Below are 25,662 nucleotides of genomic sequence, written 5' to 3'. Positions count from 1 at the left end.
GTGACATTCTTCATTTTATTTTTGTAGTGGTGCCAACATGACTTACAACTGTCAAGTGCAACCTAGTGCCGGCCCACCTATAAGGAATAAACACTTACGATTCAACCTCATAACATTTGAACGAAGGAAGTACACCATTACTAACAACCAAAGGGCAGCCAGGTCAGACAGGACAAAGAAGCTTTGGGAGCGGAAGAAGCTGGAAAGCTGACTCTTATTTAATACTACTGGGCTTTAATGTATACAACTGATTAAGGTGCTCCAATGGGGGAGTAAATAATGTAAAAACAATACTGGTACAGATAATAATTATTAATCACTAGAGTCCAGATTTCCATGCACTATCAAATCTCAAATTACGCATGCATTCATGCACTAACAAAAGGCAAAACATGCACAATAAACTGGAAAATACGCACTATCAAAATTCAGTTCAACATAGTTACATTTTCAGCTTCTTTTGAAACATTGCACAACAAAGTTCTCTAAATTGTGTTGATTGTCAGCACATTCTAAACACAGAAAATTATCTTTCTACATCACAAGAAGTGATTTTCGGATTACTCAAAGTTCCCCACAAGCGACTTGCAAAATGCTAGGGCGTTCCCCACAAGCGACGTGCAATTCTTGTGATCAAATGGTACGTCTTTTGCATTTTCACCACACAATACGTCTTTTTTATGCTCGATGAATTGCAACTCATGATTTGAACGGATCATTTTGTACAGCTTATCTCTAGCTGTCACAGCTACTTTCTGTGCGATGATTGCACACACATTTGAATGTGTTCAATAACTGCTAATGATTTGACAAGGGGTAGACCTGTAGCTTCCAATTTTGGTATCGTAGCAGGCAAGTTGCCAAAATTTGATTTTATATCAATTAAGTCTTTCTGCATATTCTTTTTGCTGAATTCCACTTGCACATCTTTAATGCAAGCATTGTCATATACTAAACAACCATTTATGACCTAAAACCGGAAAAAATAATTCAATTAAGTGATAAGTTGTGCAGACAGATATTTTTACATCAAATTCTTTACCTAATGCAGTTGTCACTGAGGGGCAAAGGCTTTGTAACATCAAAACTTAATGCGATGAGGTGGCTGCAGCAGAAAGCTGAAGGTTGGACAACATGTATAGGATAGCGATCCATAGAATGAAGACCAGATGGGAGCAGTGGACATGAAATGCTGTTGCTGTTGCTGTAACCCATCAGTGCACACAGATGTGATAAGAATGATGACTGCAATGTGCTGTGTATCGGATCACTATCAATTCGATAACGTGAATGGAATCAATCGATTCAGTAAGGTGATTGAATATCCCATCACTATACCATATGTACTAACTTTAGTTGTCAGGTAAGATGTCAGGAATACATTCTCTCTCCATCTCTCAATAATAAACATATAATGTGGAAAAACAGTCCCAAATTCTGCAAACTAACATTCATAAAAGACACTATCATGCAACTTTAAAATTATAAAGTCAGAAGAGAAGTCACATTATACAATATAAATGTCCAAATATTTGATATTAAATCCATCATCTTCAAAATGATCATTATGAATGAATTTTCTCCTGAAAAGGACAAAACATGCAAACATTTATGGAAAAAGAATTTTTTTTTTTTGGAATCGTTAAGTCATAAAACAAATATCTGCAAAGTTTGCGAAGTGTCTCTTTTTTTTACGTCGCACCAACACAGATAAGTCTTATGGTGACGTGGGATAGGAAAGGCCTAGGAATGGGAAGGAAGCGGCCGAGACCTTCACTAAGGTACAGCCCCAGCATTTGCCTAGTGTGAAAATGGGAAACCATGGAAAACCATCTTCAGGGCTGCTGACAGTGGGGTTCGAACCCATCTCCCGGATGCAAGCGGCCAGCTTTGCGCCTCCAACCGCACGACCAACTTGCCCGGTGAGAAGTGTAACCAGCTTATTTAAAAACATTAATTTGCATGGAAAAATGGGCTCTATCAATAATATATTATTAAAATATTTCTATATACTGTATTTTCTAATCCCATGGGGAGGGATGTATTTACTTTTGCATGCTCCTGTGGTGGTTAGCAGTGTGATGAGTTGCGTGTATCTAATAATAATAATAATAATAATAATAATAATAATAATAATAATAATAACAACAACAACAACCACCACCAGTGTCTTCACCATCCAGAGGCATGAGACTTTCATACCCAAAATGTGAAATGAGGAGAGGTAGAGGAACAGCAACTCTACTGTGACAAGAGAGAAATGGCAGGGGCTTTTACACCACACCCAGGAAACTGGAGCTTCCATGATTGACCACTCAGTTATAAAGACAACAGCAAGGAGACATCATAGAAGATGCGCAAGTATGTGCGCCCTTTAGAATCCACTAAGTACAGAATGTATTGCAGGCTAGGGAAATCCTTCGCCAACAATTACTGAAGTGGTCATTTAGTGATTTAATTTTTGGATTGCTCAAAGTTCCCCACAAGTGATGTGCAAAAGGCTAGGGCGTTCTCCACAAGTGGACGTGCAATTCTTGGGATGCTGGGAGAAATGTGAGAAATGGGCGACCAGCAACCAAATACAAATACATCAAGATAGCGACCATCAATGTAGTGATACTAACAGGGAAAGTGGAAGAAATTGTAGATGTTATGGTTGACAAAGATATAGTATTGCTGGGAATCAGTCAGACGAAACGGAAAGGAAAAGGTGAGAGGAAACTAAAGAAAGGATACACTTTATACTCTAGTGAAGGAAGAGAAGCCAAGTATGGTGTAGGTCTCGTAATTAGAAAAGACCTAAAGGAATACCTCAAATTGGTGGAAACCGTAAATGACAGGTTGATTAAGGTATGACTGAGACTTGAAACTGGTGTTACAGATATAATTCAAGGGTATGCTCCACAAACAGGAAATACAGATACAGATCTAGAGGAATACCTTGAATATATGGAAGCCCATATACAGGGCAAACAAGCTGTAATCATAGGAGACATGAATGACCACAGTAGCAGCAATTGGCAATTAGAAGCAGTGGGGCAAAAAAATTTAAAGACAACAAAGTACCCGGGTTTGTCAGATATAGGGGAGCGGAGTGGTGTATACACATAAAAACTGAAAGAAAGAAGCTACAAAATGGAATTTTGACAGACAGGTAAAGGTTGACAGCCTACCAACTTAACTGCGGTGATAATATTTGAGATTTTGATTCAATACTATACAATAAAACTTTCACCAAAGGAACAATAATTACATACGTATTACAATTAAATAGAAGTACAGCATGATTATCCAATTAAAAATCAATTAGTATTTTACCAATATAAATGGTCCGTTACTGGACATCATAAATTTTCCAGGTAACTCATTCCTGGTTGCCAGCATTTTGCCCGAGTGTGCTAAGTTGGGCTCATCAGTTGGTAAATAGCACACCTACCAAAAAGCATGGCTAGTGCATATAATGGAGGCCACGCATAGGCTATTTGGAGCCACCGGCAGTGCCAATGCACTACAAGAGACTTTGTATCATTACCAAAAATTGATGCCTGCCCGGCCATCAGATCATTTAGTATTTGACTAAATACATAGAAACTAAAAGAAACTAACGGACACTAAAGAGACTGCAGAACTAACGAATGCAAGCGGGTGAATCAGGCCCAAAGAGGATAGGATCATCATTTGATCATACCTCAGTGTCCACGATTTTGGCAAAAGATATACCCCTGCTACCCTTCCTCACAGCACATGCAAAGTCCCCACTACTTGCTGTGGCGCTATACAAATAGGTTAGCAGTGTGAACGACATATTTTTGCTTATTTCTGCTAATAATTTTGTTAATGATTAAAGAAAATAAAGGAAATAATTAGCTAATGAGACAACAGGGCCTGCACAAATTGCTTGTTTTAACAATTCCTATAATTATTATTTTAGCCAGCTGAAATGGATTTCAAACGTAATGTATTCTCCACAAAATGGGGGGGCAACTGCATCACCTCGCTTCTGAATGCCCAAGTAGGTCAGGAAAGAAAAGGAAATGAAGAGATTATAGGTCCATTTGGATATGGGAAGAGAAACAAGGCTGGAGATATTTTGGTAGACTTTTGTAGAAAAAATGAGTTGATCATTAGTAACACAAGGTTTCAAAAGAAAAACAGTCAGAAGATAACATGATATAGTTGAGATAACAAAACCAAAACTCTGATGGATTACATTTTGGTCAAGAAAGGCAACAGGAAAATGTTGATAGATGTAACAGCCATCCCAATTGAATCTTTCAAAGGAGATCACAGAGTTGTGATAGCTAAGTTGGATGGGAAAGATACAAAAGATGACTGAGATTAGGCAGAGAAAGCTAAGGGTGTGGAAATAGCAGGAGAAGTAAATGAAGAGTTCTAGATGCACATTAAAATATGTATACCTAAGGAAGATATCGGAAGGGTCGAAGAAGAATGGGCATACTTTAAAACAGTCATGGTGGAGTCTGCAGAAAAGATGTGTGGAAGAGTATCAGGAAGGAAGAAAGATCAAGAAATGCCCTGGTGGAATGACAGAGTAAAAATGGAAGAAACAAGCTTGGAAAAGATGGCTGAGAAACAGAACAACACATTGCAAAACAGAATACAGGCACTGCAAGGAGTGCTCCAAGGTGGTTCAAGAAGAAAAAAAGAAATGCTGGCAAAAATGCACTGAATCTCTGTAAAGAAGATACAACCGGAAGCAAAAAGATCTTATTCCAGTGGGTAAAAAAGAAGAAAAATCCAGATGAAGGTGCTAAATTCATTAATAATGAACAGGAGGAAGTGATGACACAGAAGCAGGATACATTGCAAAAGTGGGGAAAATACTTTGAACAGCATTACAACGTGCAAAATACCTCGGTACAAGGAGAAATTGAAGAACCAGATTTAGTGCAGATGGAAGATAAGGAAAAAAAGGTCTCCATGGCAGAGCTTGAGTGGGCCACTAAAAGAATGAAACGAGGCAAGGAAGCTGGAAGCGACGAGGTCACCATAGAAATGGTAATAGCAGCAGGAGCAATTGTTCTACAGTGGTTGTATAGACTCTTTAGAGTGATATAGGGAGAAAAGACTGTTCCAAAAGAGTGGACAAAAAGGATCATTATACCAATTTTCAAGAAAGAAGACAAGAAGCAATGTGAAAATTACAGACGAGCGACACCTTATACAGCTAATATCCTTGAAAGAATCTTGGATAAACGAATAAGAGACAGAGTAGAGGGAAAATTGGCAGAACACCAGTATGGATTCAGAAGAGGCAGGTCCACATTTGACCTAATATTTACATTGTGTCAAATGATGGAAAGATATTGGGAATATGGAAAGGGCATGGTAGTAACATTTCTAGATATTGAAAAGGCATATGACATTGTCCCAAGGAATTTGGTATGGAAAACATTGACAGAGGCACAGATGAGGAATGAAACAATGCAGATGGTAATAGTATTGTATCAAACTTCCAAAAGCTGTGTTAGAACCAAAGTGGGTCAAACTCAATGGTTTAGAGTTGAGACAGGTTTAAGACAGGGAAGTGTATTGTCTCCCTTACTCTTCATTATCATCGTGGATAGAATTCTACATAATATCAAGCGGAAAATGATGGGCAAGCAAGTAAAGTCTATACTCTTTGCTGATGACATTGTAGTTTGGGGAGATAATGAAGAGGAAGTACAGACACAAGTTGATTTATGGAATGAGGAGATAAGAAATTTTGGAATGAAGATTAGCACTGCGAAAAGCAAGGGTCTGATCATGACGAGAGGTAAAAGAAAATCCAAGGGAGTGATAAAAATAGGAAATGAACCTCTAAAAGTAGTGAAAAATTTTAAATATTTGGGCAGCATAATGTCACAAGATGGAAATTTGGATGGAGAAATTGATTTAAGAATACAGCAGTCTACAAGTTTATACCATTGTGCGAGAGACATTGTATGGAACAATGATGTGCCAATGAAGTGCAAGAATGTTTTATACTCGTTCAATTATAAACCTATACTGACATATGCTTCAGCAGCCTGGATGTTGACTAAGCGGAACCAAAATAAGATACAAGCAGCTGAAATGAGATTCTTGAGCAGCATACAGGGAAAGACAAGACGAGATAGAATACGAAATGAGGAAATAAGGAGAAGTGTGGGAAGAAGAGATTGATATAGTGAAACGGGAACGCCCTACGAGCATTCACGTATCATTCTCTTATTAAGAGGAGCTCGCTAACACCCGGCCGTAAGCATTTAAAACTTGCGCCGAGCGCACAGGCATAGTGGGAACTGCAAGCAAGCTCGCGATGTTCTAGAACACCGGCCAAGGACAAGCGACGTCACGCAGAAGGTTCCTTCGTGTTCCATAGCATTGCTGCATGAACGAAATGTAATATCAATATTTCAATAACATCACCTTGCAGGCAGGAATAATGAACGCTGCTAGCCGAAATTTCGTGTCAATCGGTGTAAAGATGGCCAAGATATAAAATTTTCTTGGGGCCCACATGTGTAGCCATGCCCACCAACCTTCGGCAATATAAGCGAGTCGCCAGCCTGGGGTAAAGCAGAGAGTGTGCGGTATGCAGCTGCAGTGTGCCGTAGGCAGAGAGTGAGGGGAGTCGGCAATAAGCCGTGAGTTCAGTGTGTGTGTGCAAGTAAGCACGTCGCGACATAATTCGTCACTCGGTCCGGCTGTATACTTGAGTTCAGAAACGTTAGTGTTAAAAGCTTTCTCCGTAGCCTTGATTTCATTTAAAGACTGTGTGAAAACAGCGATAGTGTTTCTAGCCAACCTTGATTTCATTTAAAGACTGTGTTTCTAGCATAAACTGTGCCAGCCTTGATTTCATTTAAAGACTGTGTTTCTCGCATAAACTGTGCCAGCCTTGACTTCATTTAAAGACTGTGTTTCTAGCATGAACTGTGCCAGCCTTGACTTCATTTAAAGACTGTGTTTCTAGCATAGACTGTGCCAGCCTGCATTTCATTTAAAGACTGTGTTTATCCATTTTCAGAACTGTGTTCGTAATAAAACTGTGCCGACCTTCATTTCATTTAAAGACTGTGTCTATCCGTTGAACTGTGTTCGTAATAAACTGTGCCAACATTCCCTCTTAAAGACAGTATTAACTTGTGGAATACAGTATCGTGATTTCTTTCCGAGGAACCATGCCAATTCCCATCATAACCTGTTTAGAATCACGTATGATCTAAGGTGCCAGTGATAATCTTCTGAAAATTACGACGTAACAGAACTTGGACTGTCGTTTATTTCAACAAGTGTGTGAATATTATGCTCATGGAGTACAGTGCAGAGACTGTACCCGGTGAATTTAATTTTCTTTATGAAGTGCTTAATCACTGCACCTCGGAAGGTCCTAGATTGTTTTCGTTTGTTTATTATTCCAAATACGATAATTCCTTCCATCTTATCCTCGTGGAACTGTGACTCTAACTTTATCCTTGCTGCTAAAGTGCGTTCAACATCATTAACTGTGGGAACTATTTCGGCGTGCTTCGCCTTAGAGAGGTGTCACACCAGTGTCCCATGACGTCCAATGTGGAAGCTCCACATTTCCCCGTTCCTGCCTCAGGTTCGAGTCATCAACACTAATACAGAGAAAACACCAACGATGGAAGACAACGCCGACGCTGACCGCAAGACGACGCAGCCGCCACAGGACGACGTCCTCTTCACGCCTTCAGGGACAACTCCACAATTCAGCTGTAAAAGGTGACAATTCTTTGCATATCTATTGAATAAACTGAAGGATCCACTTAATCATGAATTTTTTTTTTTCACTACCCTTCTCTCTTTCTCTCACTCTCTTAGCATGGGCCGTACACGCCTTGTCGTTCCTCATGCTCTCCGATAAACTGAAGTACGGGCGTTCCTGTTTCAATAGCAAAGCTAAAATGGTTTAGACACATGATGAAAATGCCTGGAGAGAGAATACCAAAAAGGAACATTCATGGATACAGAGACTGGAAAGAGGCCTAGGGATGGCCTAGAATGAGATGGAGGAGCTCTGTTGTGGACTGTATTGCAAATAGAGGAGTCGACAGCAATAAAGTATTGGAGGAGGAATGGTGGAAAGATCGAGTAAGATGGAGGGCTTTGGTACACTACCCTACCCAGATAGAATCTGGAAAAGGGAATGGATGATGACAAATAATAATAATAATAAGATTACTCAAAGTTGACTGAAATAAGAAACCTATCAACGCCTGACGATTCACGGACGCGAAATCCCAGAGAAAATTCCGATCCAGTATAACAGCCAGATGGACTGGACAAAGCTGTTTTTAGTGAACTTTTTAATTATACTGGTACAGATATTAATTATTAATAACACATTATTAATATATTTCAATATATTTTCTATTCCCATGTGTAATCTCATATGGAGGGATGTATTTTGCATGCTTCTGTGGTGGTTAGTAGTGTGAGGAGTTGTGTGTATAGAAGAGGAAGAAGAAGAATAAGAAAATAATAATGATGATGATAATAATAATAAACTCTACTCTCACGGAAAGAAAGGGGGAGTGCTTTTACACCACACCCAGGAAACTGGAGCTTCTACGATTAACCATTCAGTTATGTAGACTACAGAGAGTAGACGCCATGACAGATGCGCATGCGTGGACGTGCATGTACGCCCTTTAGAATTCCTGTCACATACATGACCAGCAGTGGACCAGCATGTAGCCTCGAAGTACTGGCGAGCACTTTGGCTAATCAGAATGCTACATTTTTCTTTAATAATTTAAAAATGTACAGTAAGAAATTTTACAGACACTGCAAATCTACAGGCCAAGAGCTTTCGTCAGAATGCTTTACGGTGTCAATCGGTTCATTCATTCTCTCAAACTCGCAGTAACAAAATCAGCCTAGTGTTTTAAATGTAAAAAAGATTACTTATGTAATCAGCAATAAATTAATTTTAGAAACCAATGCATTACTTACATAGGAGAGCCTCCAGAAATAGCCGATTGACTATCACGACACAGGGGAGTTCTCGTTTTTTTAAAATTCATATATGTTCGTATAATGTGGTAATGTAAAAATATTTTGATGCGTTGTAATTCTACACTGATCAAGTTTCACTGTATAAACTTCATCCGTAGGAGGAGGAAGTGAGGTAATTGAAATCAGTAGAGAAAACAAAAAAAATGAAGAATATTAGGTGTAATGGAAAAATTCTTAAAGAAGTAGATGCTTTCTAGTATCTAGGAAGTAAGCTAACTGGGAAAGGAAACATGACGGAAGAAATTTCGGAGAGGATAGGAAATTGCTCAAAATTTTATTACTGTGTATCAGACATAATTGGTAAGTACCTACCAAAGAAGGAATTGATCAGAAAGAAGCGACAAGACTTCATTGTACAGCAAGAGCTGGAGACAATAGCAGTCGCAGAATCAAAAACCGTATAGAATACTTGAACCCCACAGAACGAAAGTAAATCCCACTATACCGATGAAAATATGGGAGGTGCATTTTTCAAGTATTTATCAAAGGACCCAAATGGCTGACATACAGACTCGAACCACGCATCAGGATCCAATCGTGCCATTCACAGTGGAAGAAGTATGGAATGCATTTCAAAGACGTAAACAAGGAAAAGCACCAGGTCCGAACAACCTCACAAACGAGCTTCTAAAAGAATCAATTTCTCTAACTGTAATTATATGGACAGCAATATTCAATGAATGCATCGTACAAAGGAAAATCCCTAGGAGGTGGAGGGAGTCTGCTATCCAGGTGCTATATAAAGGAAAAGGGCCAAAGGACTCACCAGATTCTTATCGTGGGATAGCCCTCGAATGTGCTCCTTTTAAAGTATTTACCAAGTTAATATTAGATCGCATTCTACCACAAGCCATGATGTACATACCAGAACAACAATATGGATTTACAGCCGGTAGATCAACAATCCAAGCAATTGAGAAGATACTTAGCATCATATGGGATGTTAAAAGCATAACTGGAGGCTTCATTTATGCTATCTTCAAGGATTACACTAAAGCTTTTGATGCAGTTAACAGAAAAATTCTATTTAGGAAACTCTTTTATCTTAGGACCAGGGAATCCACTATTGCAATTATTGGAAGATATACTAAGTTCTAACCGGTTTACGGTTAGTGATAAAGTAGGCCGGTCTGGACTTATAACCCAGATTAATGGCGTACTCCAAGGGGACCCTCTCAGCCCAATGCTTTTTAATCTGTTGACTCACAATGTCATCAGTGAGGTGGCCCCGGAAGATATTGCAATGTTCCTGTATGCTGATGACATGATATTGCTATCACAAAAAAAGAAAATCCCTGCAGCAAGAACTCAATAAGCTAAACGAATGGTCTCTGAGAAATGATCTAGAGATAAATACCAGCAAAACAAAAGTTATGAAATTTAGGCAAGGAGGAAATATCTCCACAGAAGATGTCTTTGAGTGCGGCAATAACAAACTACAGCTGGTAAACTCGTATCGTTATTTAGGTTTAACCTTGCAAGTAGAGGAACGATGCACTGCAGCGATCAAATCCATATTTGAAATAAAGAGCATTGAGAAACTATCATTAAGAACTGCCCTCATTCTCTTTAACATTAAGATAGCACCAATAGCCTGCTATGCTATCAGCAAAATATGGACGCACCTCCACTATGACCAACCTGAGGAGACTGGAAGCTGTGAAAGCCACCTACTTGAAAAGAGCATTACTGCTTCACAGAACAGTTCGGACACAGTTAGTGTACAAACTGGCAGACACGGACTTTTTCATCAGGGAGATACTGATAAGTAATAATCTAGAATCCACCCCAGCATATGAGGCCCACATTGAACAAAGACAGCAAAAGCTTGCAGCAATAGATCCAGACTTCTACGAAACTCCTGCAATGAACACAAACGAATGGAAAGCGCCCAACTTCGAACTTCGAGATGCCTTCACGCGGACTGCAGCGCATGGCTTTCACCACAGAATTTGTCACAAACGAGGTTACCATCATTCTTCAACCCAGTGTTCGTTGTACACTCTGCGGCTTGTATTGTCCACAGTACCACTTGATTGATTGTAAGGAGAGGATAAATTCCCTGAATTTCTATGCAAACGATAAAAACTTTCAAAGGACCTTATAGGCCTTAACCATTCTTTGTTAAAAATACACAGTGTGTTTAATAAATCTATATATAAAGCAAAAATCACGATATATAAATTGTATTTACCAATAGTGACCTATGGAGCAGAATGTTGGAGTTTGACAAAAAAAGATCTGAGTATTTATTTTTATTTTATTTTATTTATTGACTTGTTTTACTACTCCACCTGGAAATTGTTACTGCTAGACATGGAGCGCTGCTGTTGTGTTTACATTACGTGAGCTCGCCACGGTATGGCTGCCGCAGACGGGAGAGAGGCAAGAGGGGGAACGCATGTACAGGCATACAATGAGAACAGTACCACTAACCTGCTTGAAGTTACATTGTACTAGACGATGATGGTCCTGCACACAAAGGATAGATACCAGGTTCTTCATCAGCTGTGTCGGTCTCACTATTCTCACTATTGTCCATACCAGGTTCACTTTCAGTATCAGTATCCATATCACTTTGTTCAGTGTTGTCACGACACTCATTTTCATTTGTATTTTCATCATCACTATCGTCACTGTCAAGGCCAACATTCATGATGAAATTTTCTATGGTTTCCTCCATTAACCCATCCCTGTACCAATAACTTTCCTCAACTGTTCGTACTTTTTCGCAAGCTTCTGCCCAGTCCTGTTGAGTGATTTCATGTAAAGAAGTGTTCGTCAGTTCCTTTAGGGTTTTTAAGCTAATAGCAGAGACATTTTTAGCAGCAATCTTTTGTTTTAACAAATTCCAAATAAGTTCAATTGGATTAAGGTCACAATGGTATGGAGGGAGCCTTAAGACAGTAAAACCCTTTTGTTCTAACATTGTATCCACTCTATATGCCGGTTTTGGCTTCTTACGTGTTATAAGTTTCAAAAGTTCATCTCGTCTCCAAGTGGGATCACAATATATGTTATGCTGAGTAAGCCAGTCTACCATTTCAGCCTTACGAGATGCATTAGTGGGGGCTTTATTGACTTGCGCAGTATGATAGGGCGTATTATCGATAACAACTATGTTCTCGGGTGGAATATTTGGAATAAGTTTATCTTCTACCCATTTCTGATAATTATTGCAGCTATTCATTTCATTATGGTAATCTTGTGATTTGGATTTTGAGTCATAAATTAAATCTGCTCCCTCCCGCATGGACGACAATAGCTCGTTGTCCTGGACTGTGATTCGTCATAACCCCTACAACATCTTCATGTTGCCAACATATTTTTACACTTCCGGAAATAAAACCCCATTTCCTTTACAGTTTTCTGGAATGTTTCCTTTCCTCCCTTAAACTGTGTTTCATGTTTCGCAAATACAAGCAGTTTCCACAGTGTAGGAATTTATTTCTTTTGTTCATAATACTCTAGAAATTTTCTACGAATACGACATTTATCAGTCATCAATAGAAATCATTTTTCTTTCAGACCGTGGGTTTTTTTTTTTTCGTGGTGTAACGTTTTCGCCAGTTTACTCTGCCTTTTCAATGTCTTTCAAAATATTTCTTACAGTTTTTCCGGACCTACCAACCATATGTGCCGCCCTTAAAATTGCTTTCTGAAGAGTATAATTACTTTTTTTCTCTTGCTTACAAAACTGCTCGACATTGTACATAGTTTTCTTCTCCGCGGAATGAGTCCATTTCCCCCTTTTCCTGTTTCGACGTTTCCATTATTATTATTATTATTATTATTATTATTATTATTATTATTATTATTATTATTATTATTATTATTATGTACTATTATTATGTTAAAGTACATCTACTCCACTGCTCAACGAACAATATAGTCTATTAACTGTTTTCACTTACGTACGTACTTACTTACGTACACGGGTTCACTAATCTACAACGCACAACCCAGCACGAATCATTCACTCACACGACATGCGATGAAGTTTTGCTGGCAACAACTGCACTTCTATCGCAGGCGTGTGGCTGGGCGGAGCGCATTAGTTCCGATTTCCGCCACTGGCAACAATTCGCTGGCTGGGTAATACATGGCGTGGCTCAGGCTATGAAGCCTGCTGTTATGCCAAACCATCTTATATCTGCTACGTTGTACAAACTACAGAGTATTAAGATGTCTAATTACATATAATTAATTACAAAATTAAACTTAAATAATAGTTATAAACAAAAGGTAAATTTATTAGAGTCACTATTAAAAAACATTAAATACTAATTTCTTAAGTCTATGTACCATTTATAACATATTTTTTTAAATACATTTCTACTATGTATGTCTCTAATTACAGCTGGAAGGGAATTCCAAGAGCGTATGGTTGCAGGTATGAATGAGTTGCTGTAACCGGTCGTGCGGTAAATTGGGAAGGTCAGCAGGGAAGAGGTTTCTGACCTTGTAGGTATACTGTTTGGAGATGACAAGTATTTAAGATCCATTCTCAGATAACTTGGTGTGTCTGTACGGAGAATGTTGTGAACAAGCGAAACAGAGTGAAGGTTTCTTCTCTCTGCCAAATATAACCAAGACAGCTGTTCAAGACAAGGTGATATATGACAATACCTGGGCATATTTAATATGAAACGGATGCATGTATTATAAGCCCGCTGAAGTTCAACGTTAAGTGTGGTGTTTAGGTTGTTATATATTACATCACCATAATTGAAGATGGGTAGAATCAAGCTTTGACCAAGTAACTTTCTCGTATTTAGTGGAAGGAGATCCCGTAAACGTTTAAGAGAGTGCAAAGGAAAGAATACTCGTTGGCATATTTTTGTCGTGTGTTCTGTCCCATTTAAGTACTGTATTTATCATAAATGAGGCCAAGATTTTTTACAGTTTCGTTTATTTGTATTGGTGTTGTGTGGAATAGGATTGGGGGAATTTTAACACATTTCAGTTTGGTATGATTATTTTTGGATCCTATTATGATTGCTTGCAATTTGAATGGATTGACTTTAAGAGAATTATTTATAGTCCAGTCTTTTATATTTTCCAGGTCATCGTTTAGTTTGTTAATGTCTAGTCGGATGTTTTTCGGGTTTGTATGCATATAAAGTTGAATGACATCTGCGTAGAAATGGTATTTACATGTTTTTATATGTTCTGGTAGGTCATTTAAGTAGTGAAAATAGCAGTGGCGCTAGAACACTGCCCTGAACAATGCCAACTTCAGTTTCTTGCCAGTGTGATACTATTGTACCTGCTGACATGCACTGCTGCTGCCCAATTAAATAAGAGTGCAGCCACGTCAGTGCACTTGAAGAAAATTTTTGTGCTTGTAGCTTAGCTAATAATATTTCCCTGCCCACACAGTAAAATGCTTTACTTAGGTCTAAAAGTACAAGGATAGTCATTTGTCCGTTGTCCATGCCTGCTTGAATGTCATTTTTTAGTAGTGCTATGGTTGTGCTGTGGTTAGGTCTAAATCCCGACTGGTATTTGTCGAGAAAATTGTGTTTGTTAAGGTAATTTGTTATCTGCTTGTGAACGACCGTTTCTAATTTATTTATTTATCGTATGGCATATATATAGAGAGAGAGAAACAAGAAAGCAAGTACATTATATTTTAATGTCCCCGAGGGATCTTGGGTAAAACAAGAAGGGGCAAGATAAGAAATGAAACCATACGAAACACGCTACAGAGCAACTCTCTAAAAGAAACTTTGGAGAGAAATAGGCTGAAATGGTTCGGCAACGTCAAAAGAATGGGACAAGAAAGATTACCAAGAAGAGCTCAGGAATGGACAGAATCTGGAAGATGAACAACTGGAAGACTACGAACAAGATGGAGGGATCAGGTGCAGGATGAACGTAAATCAGAGAGGACTACAGTGGCAGACAGTGATGAACGATAGAATGTGAGGAAAAAGAGATTGGAACAGGCTCTATGAATGACCTGCATAAGCAGAAACATAAGAGAAAGATGAAGAAGAAGAAGAAGAGTGTGAGGAGGGAATAAGAAACGTTGTCCACAGTGCTGTGTACTGACATGCTACTGGCAGTTATGAATCAGTCTGATATTTTTCTCCAGTCAATCAATCAATCAATCAATCAATCAATCAATCAATCAATACTGATCTGCATTTAGGGCAGTCGCCCAGGTGGCAGATTCCCTATTAGTTGTTTTCCTAGCTGTTTCTTAAATGATTGCAAAGAAATTGGAAATTTATTGAGCATCTCCTTTGGTAAGTTATTCCAATCCCTAACTCCCATTCCTAAAAACAAATATTTGCCCCAATTTGACCTCTTGAATTCCAACTTTATCTTCATATTGTGATCTTTCCTACTTTTAAGGATGTGGACACAATAATTTTAATCTTGAAAGTGTTTACTTACTTACTTACTTACTTACTTACTTACATGCCACTTAGTCGAGCAGCTCGTCTCCTTTCTCCCAAGTCTTCCTAGCTCAAACTTTGCAACATTTTTTGTAACACTACTCTTTTGTTGGAAATCACCCAGAACAAATTGAGCTGCTTTTCTTTGGATTTTTTCCAATTCTTGAATCAGGTAATCCTGGTGAGGGTCCCATACACTGGAACCATACTGTAGTTGGGGTCTTACCAGAGACTTATATGCCCTCTCCGTTACATCCTTACTACAACCCCTAAAAACCCTCATAACCATGTGCAGAGATCTGTACCCTTTATTTACAATCCCATTTATGTGATTACCCCAATGAAGATCTTTCCTTATATTAACACCTAGGTACTTAAAATAACCCACACAACAACCTTTCACCCCATCAACGCAGTAATTAAAATCGAGGACTTTTCCTATTAGTGAAACTCTCAACCTGGTTTTTAACCCCGTTTATCATCATACCATTGCCTGCTGTCCATCTCACAACATTATCGAGGTCATTTTGCAGCTGCTCACAATCTTGTAACTTACCGTATTTACTTGTGTATTAGACACCCTTGTGTATCAGAACCCCACCCCTCCTGTCTTTTTGAGGCAAGGAAAATGAAAAAATAAATCTTGTATATAAGAAACCCCAAAGTAATTCACCACAGAAGAACAACGATTCCGCTTCGATGACATCAAACAAATTTGTGAATACTTTTGTCCGTACAGCCCGCGCAATGAAAAAACGCATCGAAGTCATGCAATACATGTGTTTTGTTGTTAAGAAATGTCGCCTCCGTAGTGTAGGCCTACTGGAGCTCTGATGACGCCATACAAATAGATGAATAGTTTCGTGTCCTATCTGCGCAATTAAAGCACGCATCAGTCATGTTATATGTCTGATTTTTGTAGTTAAGAATGCTTGCCAGCGTAATGGTTACGATAATCAGCTGCCATTCTCGGGGGCTTGAGTTCAATTCCCAGTACCATACTGCCAGAGATTTAAGAATGGTAGGAAGGTTGGTATGCAGTTAAAAATGGTACATGCAACTCCCCTCCTTTGGGGGCTACACCACCTCGGAATGAGGAAACAAGTTTACTTTAGTTAATTCACGATTGTTGCTATTAATATGGCAGGCGAGATCATTAACGAAATTATCGTTTAATATCTCGTATCTCGGTCCAGTATAGTCTAGGTAATTTTTTAAGGGAAGTAGGTTTGAAACGCGATCAAAACAATCCAATCATAACGACTGTTTTATTCACCAACGTACCTAAATAATAATAATAATAATAATAATAATAATAATAGTAATAATAATAATATTGATTTTACGTCCCCACTAACTATTTTTATGGTTTTCGGAGATGCCAAACAGAACATACTATGCATTAATAAAAGCAATATGGAGACAACGAACGTGCAAAATTAAATATTTTGATAATAATAATACGCATTACTGCCACACCTGTAGATATCCATATATGTGACAGCTTTCCTGTTGTTTATTTTTATTCTTTCCGTCATGGAACTTCAACACTATCCGGGTACTTAGTACCATACCTTACCTAAACAGTGCGGTCTCTCTTACCTCAACTGAAGCTGTTTAGGTAATTCCTGAAGTGGTAAATGTAGATAACAAGCATGAAATATACTTAAAAGTAAACGTCTGGCTTTCAATAGCCACAGTTATCCAAAGAATGCTTCCAATCACTATGTATTACATTCGGAAGCACAATCAATAACATACGCTAGTTATCAGCTGATGGGTTGGTATGTTTTTTACAGCACAGCTTTATTCAAAAGGGGTAGCTTCTGATATACACCAACTGGAAATAACAGGGACCATCTCCAGAAACAATTTGTGAATACATTCTCACTGTTTGGAACGGAACTATTTTTTAAGTTTCAAAAAGACGGGATCTTTAATACTCTCGATTGCCGTGAAGATGACATCATTTGGAATGACGACACACTGGTAGCAGGGAAGCTGGAGGCATAAGATGACTATAATTCAAATTAAAGCGGTGGTCAGGTTTACTGTGTGGTAGGCCTACTACTTAACTGACAGACACAACTGACTGCCATTACGTTCTTTTGTATTAATATTGTATAATACGATACTCTTATCCCTTTTCTCTAGGGTGTCGAGTATGAAGTGGGACGAATCTTCGTAGCAACTTTTTACGACTGATGCCCTTCCTAATGCCAACCTCATGAGAGGAGTTAATGAGATGAAACTAATGACGTGATATAAGAGTACCATAAGTAAAACAAACTATATTTACTTTATATGTAGAGCTAAAAGTCATGTGTTCACCATTTATTCTTTTCAAATTTAAAAAACTGCTTTATAACAAAAACAGTCAGTAAAACTCAGAACAGATTCATATGTTTGTTAAAAAATAGTATCGAATGTTTACATACACATATACAATAATTTATAGTTCTTTATAGCCTAGAAGTCATGTGTTCACTGCACAATATTTGAGGTTATCGCATATTGAACTCCGCGTTACATTTTTTTGGCTGTAAATGTGATTAAAAAAGGGGAGGTCCAATACGCGAGTAAGTACAGTATTTATTACTCTATACTACCAACCACAACATCCTTACCTACACGATTCTCAGCTAGTATGATTTTCAAACCAGGTGCATTATGATGGAAAATGTACAAGATTCGTCACACAGAATATGAAAGGTTCTGAACTGTATCAAATCGTTTTGCTACAAGTATTAACAATTAAAAGTAAAGACCTCTAAGCAGAAAAAAGAATGCTACATGAAACAAATTAAAGTTCTGAATTGCTTTGAAATATAGCAAAGGAAGGCGGATGGGGAATCAGCCAATTAACATAACAACAACTTACCTAGAGAGACCATTAATACTGTGATACCTAGGTGTGGGAGAAAGCTCATGTGCTGAGAGTCGAGGGGCATCTGGAAAAACCCTGAAACATGTAACAATATACAACAGTTGTTGCTAGCAAATGGGTTTCCATCTCAGTACTTAATAACAAATTTAGTGATATCATTCATAACCTACCTGCGCAGTACTATAACAGCCCGGCGTGCTACAGTATCTTCCGGCCGGACACAGTGAGTTATTTCATCAGCAGCAAAACCACTATAAAAACAAGGGGAAAAAGCAATGAAACACATCAGGCTACATCAAACTGTGGGGGCAAACTTATTTTACAGATAAAACCATAACAAACGGGGAAAAAATACACACACTTTACTCACTCTCCAAGTTAGAAACCCTCATTAATTAAGAAATTAAGGATCATCCTACAATTCCTCATAAAGAGAAATGGCGATGTCATTTTATGGAGGAAAGTGAAAGTAAACGACAAGTTTGGCAATACTCTTATCAACAATAACTATGAAATTAAGCATTTCAGGCAGATCAGAATTATTTGAGTCATAGAGAAATTACCACTTCTTAAGTAGAGGAAATTGCAATTTGCATACATCTACTCTTTTCTGTATATCCTTGTCTTGTATTGCCTCATCCAGTCTTTCCTTACATGCTTCTTAGGAACTTCATTTCTACTACTCAAATCCTACTCTTGTTTCTTTCAGTCAAGGTCAATTTGTCAATAGCTCCCTCTATGGATCTGTCGCAGTGTGTCTGCCCCTGGATCCCCAGACAGCAGGTTAAACCGGCAGAGGCAGTCAGAGTTTTGAAGAGTAGGAATAAGTCCATTTGACACTCCATGTTCTATGATGTTGGGATGTAAGAGATCTCTAAAGATCTCTGGTGAAATATTTAGTGTTCACCTAACAAAATTCTTTAAATACTCGACCATATATGTCCAAGAGAGTTTCAGTTTACTCTACCATCTAGTAGCCCACAGTAAAATAGAATGTCGAAACAGACGAGCAGGCAGCCAGATGCCAAAAAATTAGAATGCCCTTTATATGGTAGCTGAAGCCATAAGAAGATTATTATTATTATTATTATTATTATTATTATTATTATTATTATTATTATTATTATTATTATAGTCCCACTCCCATTTGACTGACAACGGACTCCTTGGAAACAACTTGGCAAACAAAATGGTATTTGATGGGGAGCTATCAATATTAATAGAGCTTATGGAAGAAAGAAAGTAGAACTGGCTGAGTCAGCAAAGAGGATGTGTCTGGATGTGTTAGGAGTTACTGATATTCAGGTAAGGGGAGATAACAAGGAAGATATAGGAGATTATAAAGTGTACTTGACGGGTGTTAAAAAGGGAAGGGCAGAGAGTGTGGGGGTAGGACTGTTCATCAGGAACACTACTGCACACAAGATAGTTTCTATTAGGCACGTAAATGAGCAGATGATGTGGGTAGATTTGGCAGTTGGAGGAATTAGAACGAGAATTGTTTCAGTGAATTCTCCCTGTGAGGATGCAGATGAGGATGAAGTTGACAAGTTTTATGAAGCACTGAATGACATCGTAGTCAGGGTCAACAGCAAGGATAGAATAGTGCTAATGAGCAATTTCAATGCAAGAGTTGAAAATCAAACTCAAGGATACGAAAAGATGATTGGGGAAGATATGAAAGCTAATAGGAATGAGAGGTGTTTGCTGGACTTCTGTGCTGGTATGGGATTAGGAGTTACAAACACATTCTTCAAGCATAAGGCTATCCACCGCTACAGATGGGAGGGTAGGGTCACCAGATCCATAATAGACTATATCATAACCGACTTTGAATTCAAGAAATCTGTCAAGAATGTGAGGGTATTCCAGGGATATTTTGATGATACAGACCACTATCTGATATGCAGTATGTATGTGATATCCAGAATGAGCAAATAAGACAGAAGTACATGGACATGATCAGTGAAAAGTTCCAAACAGTGGACAGTAAGCAGCTTCAGCATATAGAAAGAGAATGGGTGGCATACAGGGCTGCTGTAGTAGAAACAGCAAGGCAATGTCTAGGAAAAACTGTGTGTAAGGATGGGAAAAGGCAAACATCTTGATGGAATGATAAAGTGAGAGCAGCTTGCAAACGTAAAAAAGATGGTGTATCAGAAATGGTTCCAAAAAAGGAGTAATGCAGACAGGGAATTGTAAGTAGAGGAAAGAAACGGGGTGAAACAAATAGTTGTTGAATCCAAGAAGTCGTGGAAAGATTTTGGTAATAACTTGGAAAGGCTAGATCAAGAGAAGGGAAACCCTTCTGGACAGTAATAAAGAATTTTAGGAAGGGAGGGTAAAAGGAAATGGTGTTTTGCGTAAATCAGGTGAACTCATAATAGACCCAAAGGAATCACTGGAGAGGTGAAAGGATATTTTGAAAATATTCTCTAAAATGGAATCTTCCTTGTGATATAGCAAACAACCGAGCTCATGGGGAGGAGGACAATGATGTTTATGAAGTCACATTTGATGAAGAGGAAAGGATGGTAAATAAACTCCCTTCTCATAAAGCAGCAGCAATAGATGAAATTAGACCTGAAATGGGAAGTGTAGAGGGAAGGCAGGGATAAAATGGCTTCACAGAGTAATAAGATTAGCATGGAGTGTTAGTTAAGGTACCTTCAGATTGGACAAAAGTAGTAACTGCACCTATCTATAAGCAAGGGAATAGGAAGGATTGCAACAACTATGGAGGTATCTCATTAACCTGTACACCAGGCAAAGTGTTCACTGGCATCTTGGAAGGGAGGGTGCATTCAGTGCTTGAGAAGAAGTTGGATGAAAATCAGTGTGGTTTCAGACCACAGAGGGGCTGTCAGGATTAATTTTCAATATGCAACAGGTAATTGAAAAATGCTACGAGAGGAATAGACAGTTATGTTTATATTTTGTAGATTTAGAGAAGGCATATGACAGAGTACCGAGAGAAAAGACGTTCGCCGTACTGGGTAACTATGGGATTAAGAGTATATTATTAAAATCAATCAAAGGCATTTATGTTGACAATTTACAGCAGAATGATTCCTCAGTTCAAGGTAATTACAGGGGTTAGACAAGGCTGTAATCTTTCACCTTTGTTGTTCATAATTTTCATGGATCATCTGCTGAAAAGAATTAAGTGGCAGGGAGGCATTCAGTTAGGTGGAAATGTAGTAAGCAGTCTGGCCTATGCTGACGACTGGGTCTTAATGGCAGACTGTGCCGAAAGCCTGCAGTCAAATATCTTGGGACTTGAAAATAGGTACAATGAGTACCATATGAAAAATTAGCCTTTCTGACACTAAACTGGTCAGTAGGTAAGAAATCTAAGAGAATTGAATGTCAGATTGGAAATACAAAGCTGGAACAGGTAGATAATTTCAAGGATTTAGGATGTTTTTTATAATAATAATAATAATAATAATAATAATAATAATAATAATAATAATAATAATAATAATAATAATAATAATAATATTTGTTTTACGTCCCACCAACTACTTCTACAATTTTCGGAGACACCGAGGTGCCGGAATTTAGTCCCACATGAGTTTCTTTTGCATCCCAGTAAATCTACCCGACACGAGGCTGACGTATTTGAGCACCTTCAAATACCACCGGACTGAGCCAGGATCGAACCTGCAAAGTTGGGGTCAGAAGGCTAGCACCTCAACCATCTGAGCCACTCAGCCTGGAGGATGCTTTTTCTCCCAGGATGGTAGTATAGTAAGTGAGATTGAATCAAGGTGCAGTAAAGCTAATGCAGTAAGCTCGCAATCGGGATCAACAGTATTCTGTAGGAAAGAAGTCAGCTCCTGGACAAAACTATCTTTACATCGGTCTGTTTTTGGACCAATTACAGCAATGATGAGATAGGACTGAGAAGGAAACAATGGTGGGGTTAAAGACACAGTCCCAACATTTTTCTGGTGTGAAAATAGAAAACCATGGAAAACTATCTTCAGGGTTGCTGATAGTGGGGTTTGAACCCACTAGCTCCCAAATGGAAGCTCACAGCTACCGACCCAAACTGTGTAGCCAACTCACTAGGTTTTCTATTTCTTCTATTTAGACTAAATGAATCTGCAAATTAGTCTGGTCAGGCTTACTTGCTACAGGATGGAATACACTGTACAGCCAGCAAAACAATGCCACGTGCTGGGCGGAGGTAAATACATCGACTCTCTAAATTGGTCAACCAATCCGAGAGGAGGAGCTCCTTTAGGTGAATGCTGGTCCCCGAGTGGAGGAAATGCAACTGGAATCCAGCAAGCAACTTCTGCTCTCCAGGTTAGGGTCAACCTCATTGAAACCTGGCAGTCTGGTATAAAATGCCTTTGGGTGTGGTAAGCCCATTATAATAATAGCCTATACCCAGGTGACTGGAGTGTGACATTGATAATGACGATGATGATGATGAAGTGAAGCATCAAAGTGGACCAGAACAAGGAGAGGATGAAAGAGGTCAATGGTCCAAAAAGAACAACAATTGGAGAATGCCCCCATGATCTAAGGTTACCATTAAAGTCCATGAAAACCAAAAAAAGGAGTTCCACATTACTTTATAACTCATTACTCCATGCACGATTCTGGAATATCAGTATTACACAACAGAAAATTAATATCCTTAGTAGACACTCTTCCTCACGTTCACTTCTTATGTTACCATAACCAGAAACTGTAAATTACTAAGCTTAAAGAGCAAAAAAACAAATAATACCATACAAATGTTTCACGGCCTTTAATAGCTTCTAGCTAGCTGTTGACAGGCAATTTTGAAGAAAGAAATTCTACAGTGTACTCCCGATAATTTGCGGTAATTAATGCACGCACTTCCGCGAATTCAAATTAATTTAAAAAGCCACCTAATCGATACTTTATTTTTTGCCTTAGGCAAAATTAAAAATACATTACACACAGAACATGTTTTGACCACTTAGTGGTCATCTTCAGCTGTATATAAATATCTTAGATGAAAACAGTTGTACAGTAATCACATTAAACCTTAAAACAAACTCTGTCCCATGGAATCCTAAAAACTATTGCTCTAGGTGCTTTTAATGGAAGGATGGGGGAGGGGAAGGGGGAGGGGGAAGGGGGGATGGGGGAAGGTTGGGAGCAAGGCAATATGTGTGAATGATACTTAAATTACAATTTGCGTCTACATTTGTGTTTAAAAAACTTATATACTAAAATACTTATTTAAATTTTTCAAAAGCGTCTATAGTGAAACACTTTTGTAACAACACTAGGTGGCATGAATAAAAAGTCAGTGTTTGTAACAATCTTCAGGCATTTGTGAGAAGTATACTTAATTAAAATTCGCATCTACAATGATGTTAAAAAAGCCTTGTTTACTAATAAACATATTTGAAAATATATCTTAAAGCGTCTATGGTGAGGCATTTTTTTTAAGAAACACTTGTACTTGAATAAGTCTATATACAGTGTATACCAGTCTTCAGGTATTTGTTGTTTATAATTTGTGTTGAATATCTTCCCTAATTGTTGCTCTTTTGGTTATGGTAAAAGGCCGTGTTGACTGTTTGATTTCCAAAAATTGTTCTTTAGATTGTGATAAAAGGATGTGTTGACCGTTTGACTTGCTAAAATCCTATGGTAGCTTCTTTGTTATATAAAATGGTGGTCTTCTGATTGGGGTAGCTTGCCTCACGATCTTATCTGGGAAAATGTTTATTCTGCGCTGCCTTGGAGATCCGTCTTTGTAGTCTACACGCATTTTCCCAGATAAGATCGTGAGGCAAGCTACCCCAATCAGAAGACCGCCATTTTATATAACAAAGAAGCTACCATAGGATTTTAGCAAGTCAAACGGTCAACACATCCTTTTATCACAATCTAAAGAACAATTTTTGGAAGTCAAATAGTCAACACGGCCTTTTACCATAACCAAAAGAGCAACAATTAAGGAAGATATTCAACACAAATTATAAACAACAAATACCTGAAGACTGGTATACACTGATTATAGACTTATTCAAGTACAAGTGTTTCTTAAAAAAAAAGTGCCTCACCATAGACGCTTTAAGATATATTTTCAAATATGTTTATTAGTAAACAAGGCTTTTTTAACATCATTGTAGATGCGAATTTTAATTAAGTATACTTCTCACAAATGCCTGAAGATTGTTACAAACACTGACTTTTTATTCAAGCCACCTAGTGTTATTACAAAAGTGTTTCACTATAGACGCTTTTAAAAAATTTAAATATGTATTTTAGTATATAAGTTTTTTAAACACAAATGTAGACGCAAATTGTAATTTAAGTATCATTCACACATATTGCCTTGCCCCCAACCTTCCCCCATCCTTCCATTAAAAGCACCTAGAGCAATAGTTTTTAGGATTCCATGGGACAGAGTTTGTTTTAAGGTTTAATGTGATTACTGTACAACTGTTTTCATCTAAGATATTTATATACAGCTGAAGATGACCACTAAGTGGTCGAAACATGTTCTGTGTGTAATATATTTTTAATTTTGCCTAGGGCAAAAAATAAAGTATCGATTAGGTGGCTTTTTAAATTAATTTGATTATACTCATCGATACGGCCATGAAGTGAAAAGCTTGCAATACTTCCGCAAATTATCGAAAACCGCGAATTATCCGCAGTCACTTTTAAGCCTGGTAAAAGCAAAACCATAGGTTAAAATAATGAAATGTATTTTATGAACAGGCAGAAAATAATTATAACACTTCACATTGTATTGCAAGGCACACTAGAGAGAAATTACAAAATGCCATGTGGATTATGCCAACATTTGTATCTAAAGGATAAAATGGTCATCACTTTTTGTTTCTTAGACGATTGTTCATTTTTTCTAATTTTGGATCGTACATTTCTCAAGAAAACAATACAGTATCTGAAAATGAAAATTCATCTCTATTTACTATGTAAGAGATAAGTGTGTCTATAGAGACACTAACTTGGCTGTGGGAAACTTTCGGAGCTGCCGGCACACCTACACTTCACTTGGCTTAGAGTTCAGCGACCTTGGGCTGTGGGGAAAGGGAGGGTAAATTCTGAGTGCATTCCTCTTTCATTGTCTCTGCTTCCAAGATTACGGTAATCTGTGCTGTGCCAAGCGCAGCAACATGCTCGAATGTTTCCAAGTTTGCAGCATTCTGGCAGCAATATGCATATAGGCCTTCTGCTACATCATAGAGAAACGAAGTCCAGTCTTCTCAAATATCAATGATTTTGTCTCCATGCATCGCATTAAAATTCTTTTAAACTAGGCAGAGATAATTTTACTCGGCGTGATGATTAGTGGGTGTAAGAATTAAT

The 25,662-nt window shown here is 38.1% G+C and overlaps 1 protein-coding gene across 1 annotated transcript in view; it reads right to left on the bottom strand.

The window, feature by feature from the left end:
* The window catches only part of LOC136876384 (RNA demethylase ALKBH5), a 151,810-nt gene that overhangs the window by 51,697 nt on the left and 74,451 nt on the right, over nucleotides 1-25,662 (bottom strand). The window contains exons 5-6 of the mRNA XM_067150285.2: nucleotides 18,495-18,575; nucleotides 18,319-18,399 (exon numbers count right to left, since the gene is read on the bottom strand). Coding sequence (XP_067006386.1) covers nucleotides 18,319-18,399; nucleotides 18,495-18,575 — 162 coding nt within the window. The remainder of the gene's footprint in view (nucleotides 1-18,318; nucleotides 18,400-18,494; nucleotides 18,576-25,662) is intronic.

This window comes from Anabrus simplex, chromosome 6 (genome assembly GCF_040414725.1).
Source record: "Anabrus simplex isolate iqAnaSimp1 chromosome 6, ASM4041472v1, whole genome shotgun sequence".
In the NCBI taxonomy this organism is placed as follows: domain Eukaryota; kingdom Metazoa; phylum Arthropoda; class Insecta; order Orthoptera; family Tettigoniidae; genus Anabrus; species Anabrus simplex.
This window is presented reverse-complemented; position numbering and strand designations above follow the sequence as displayed.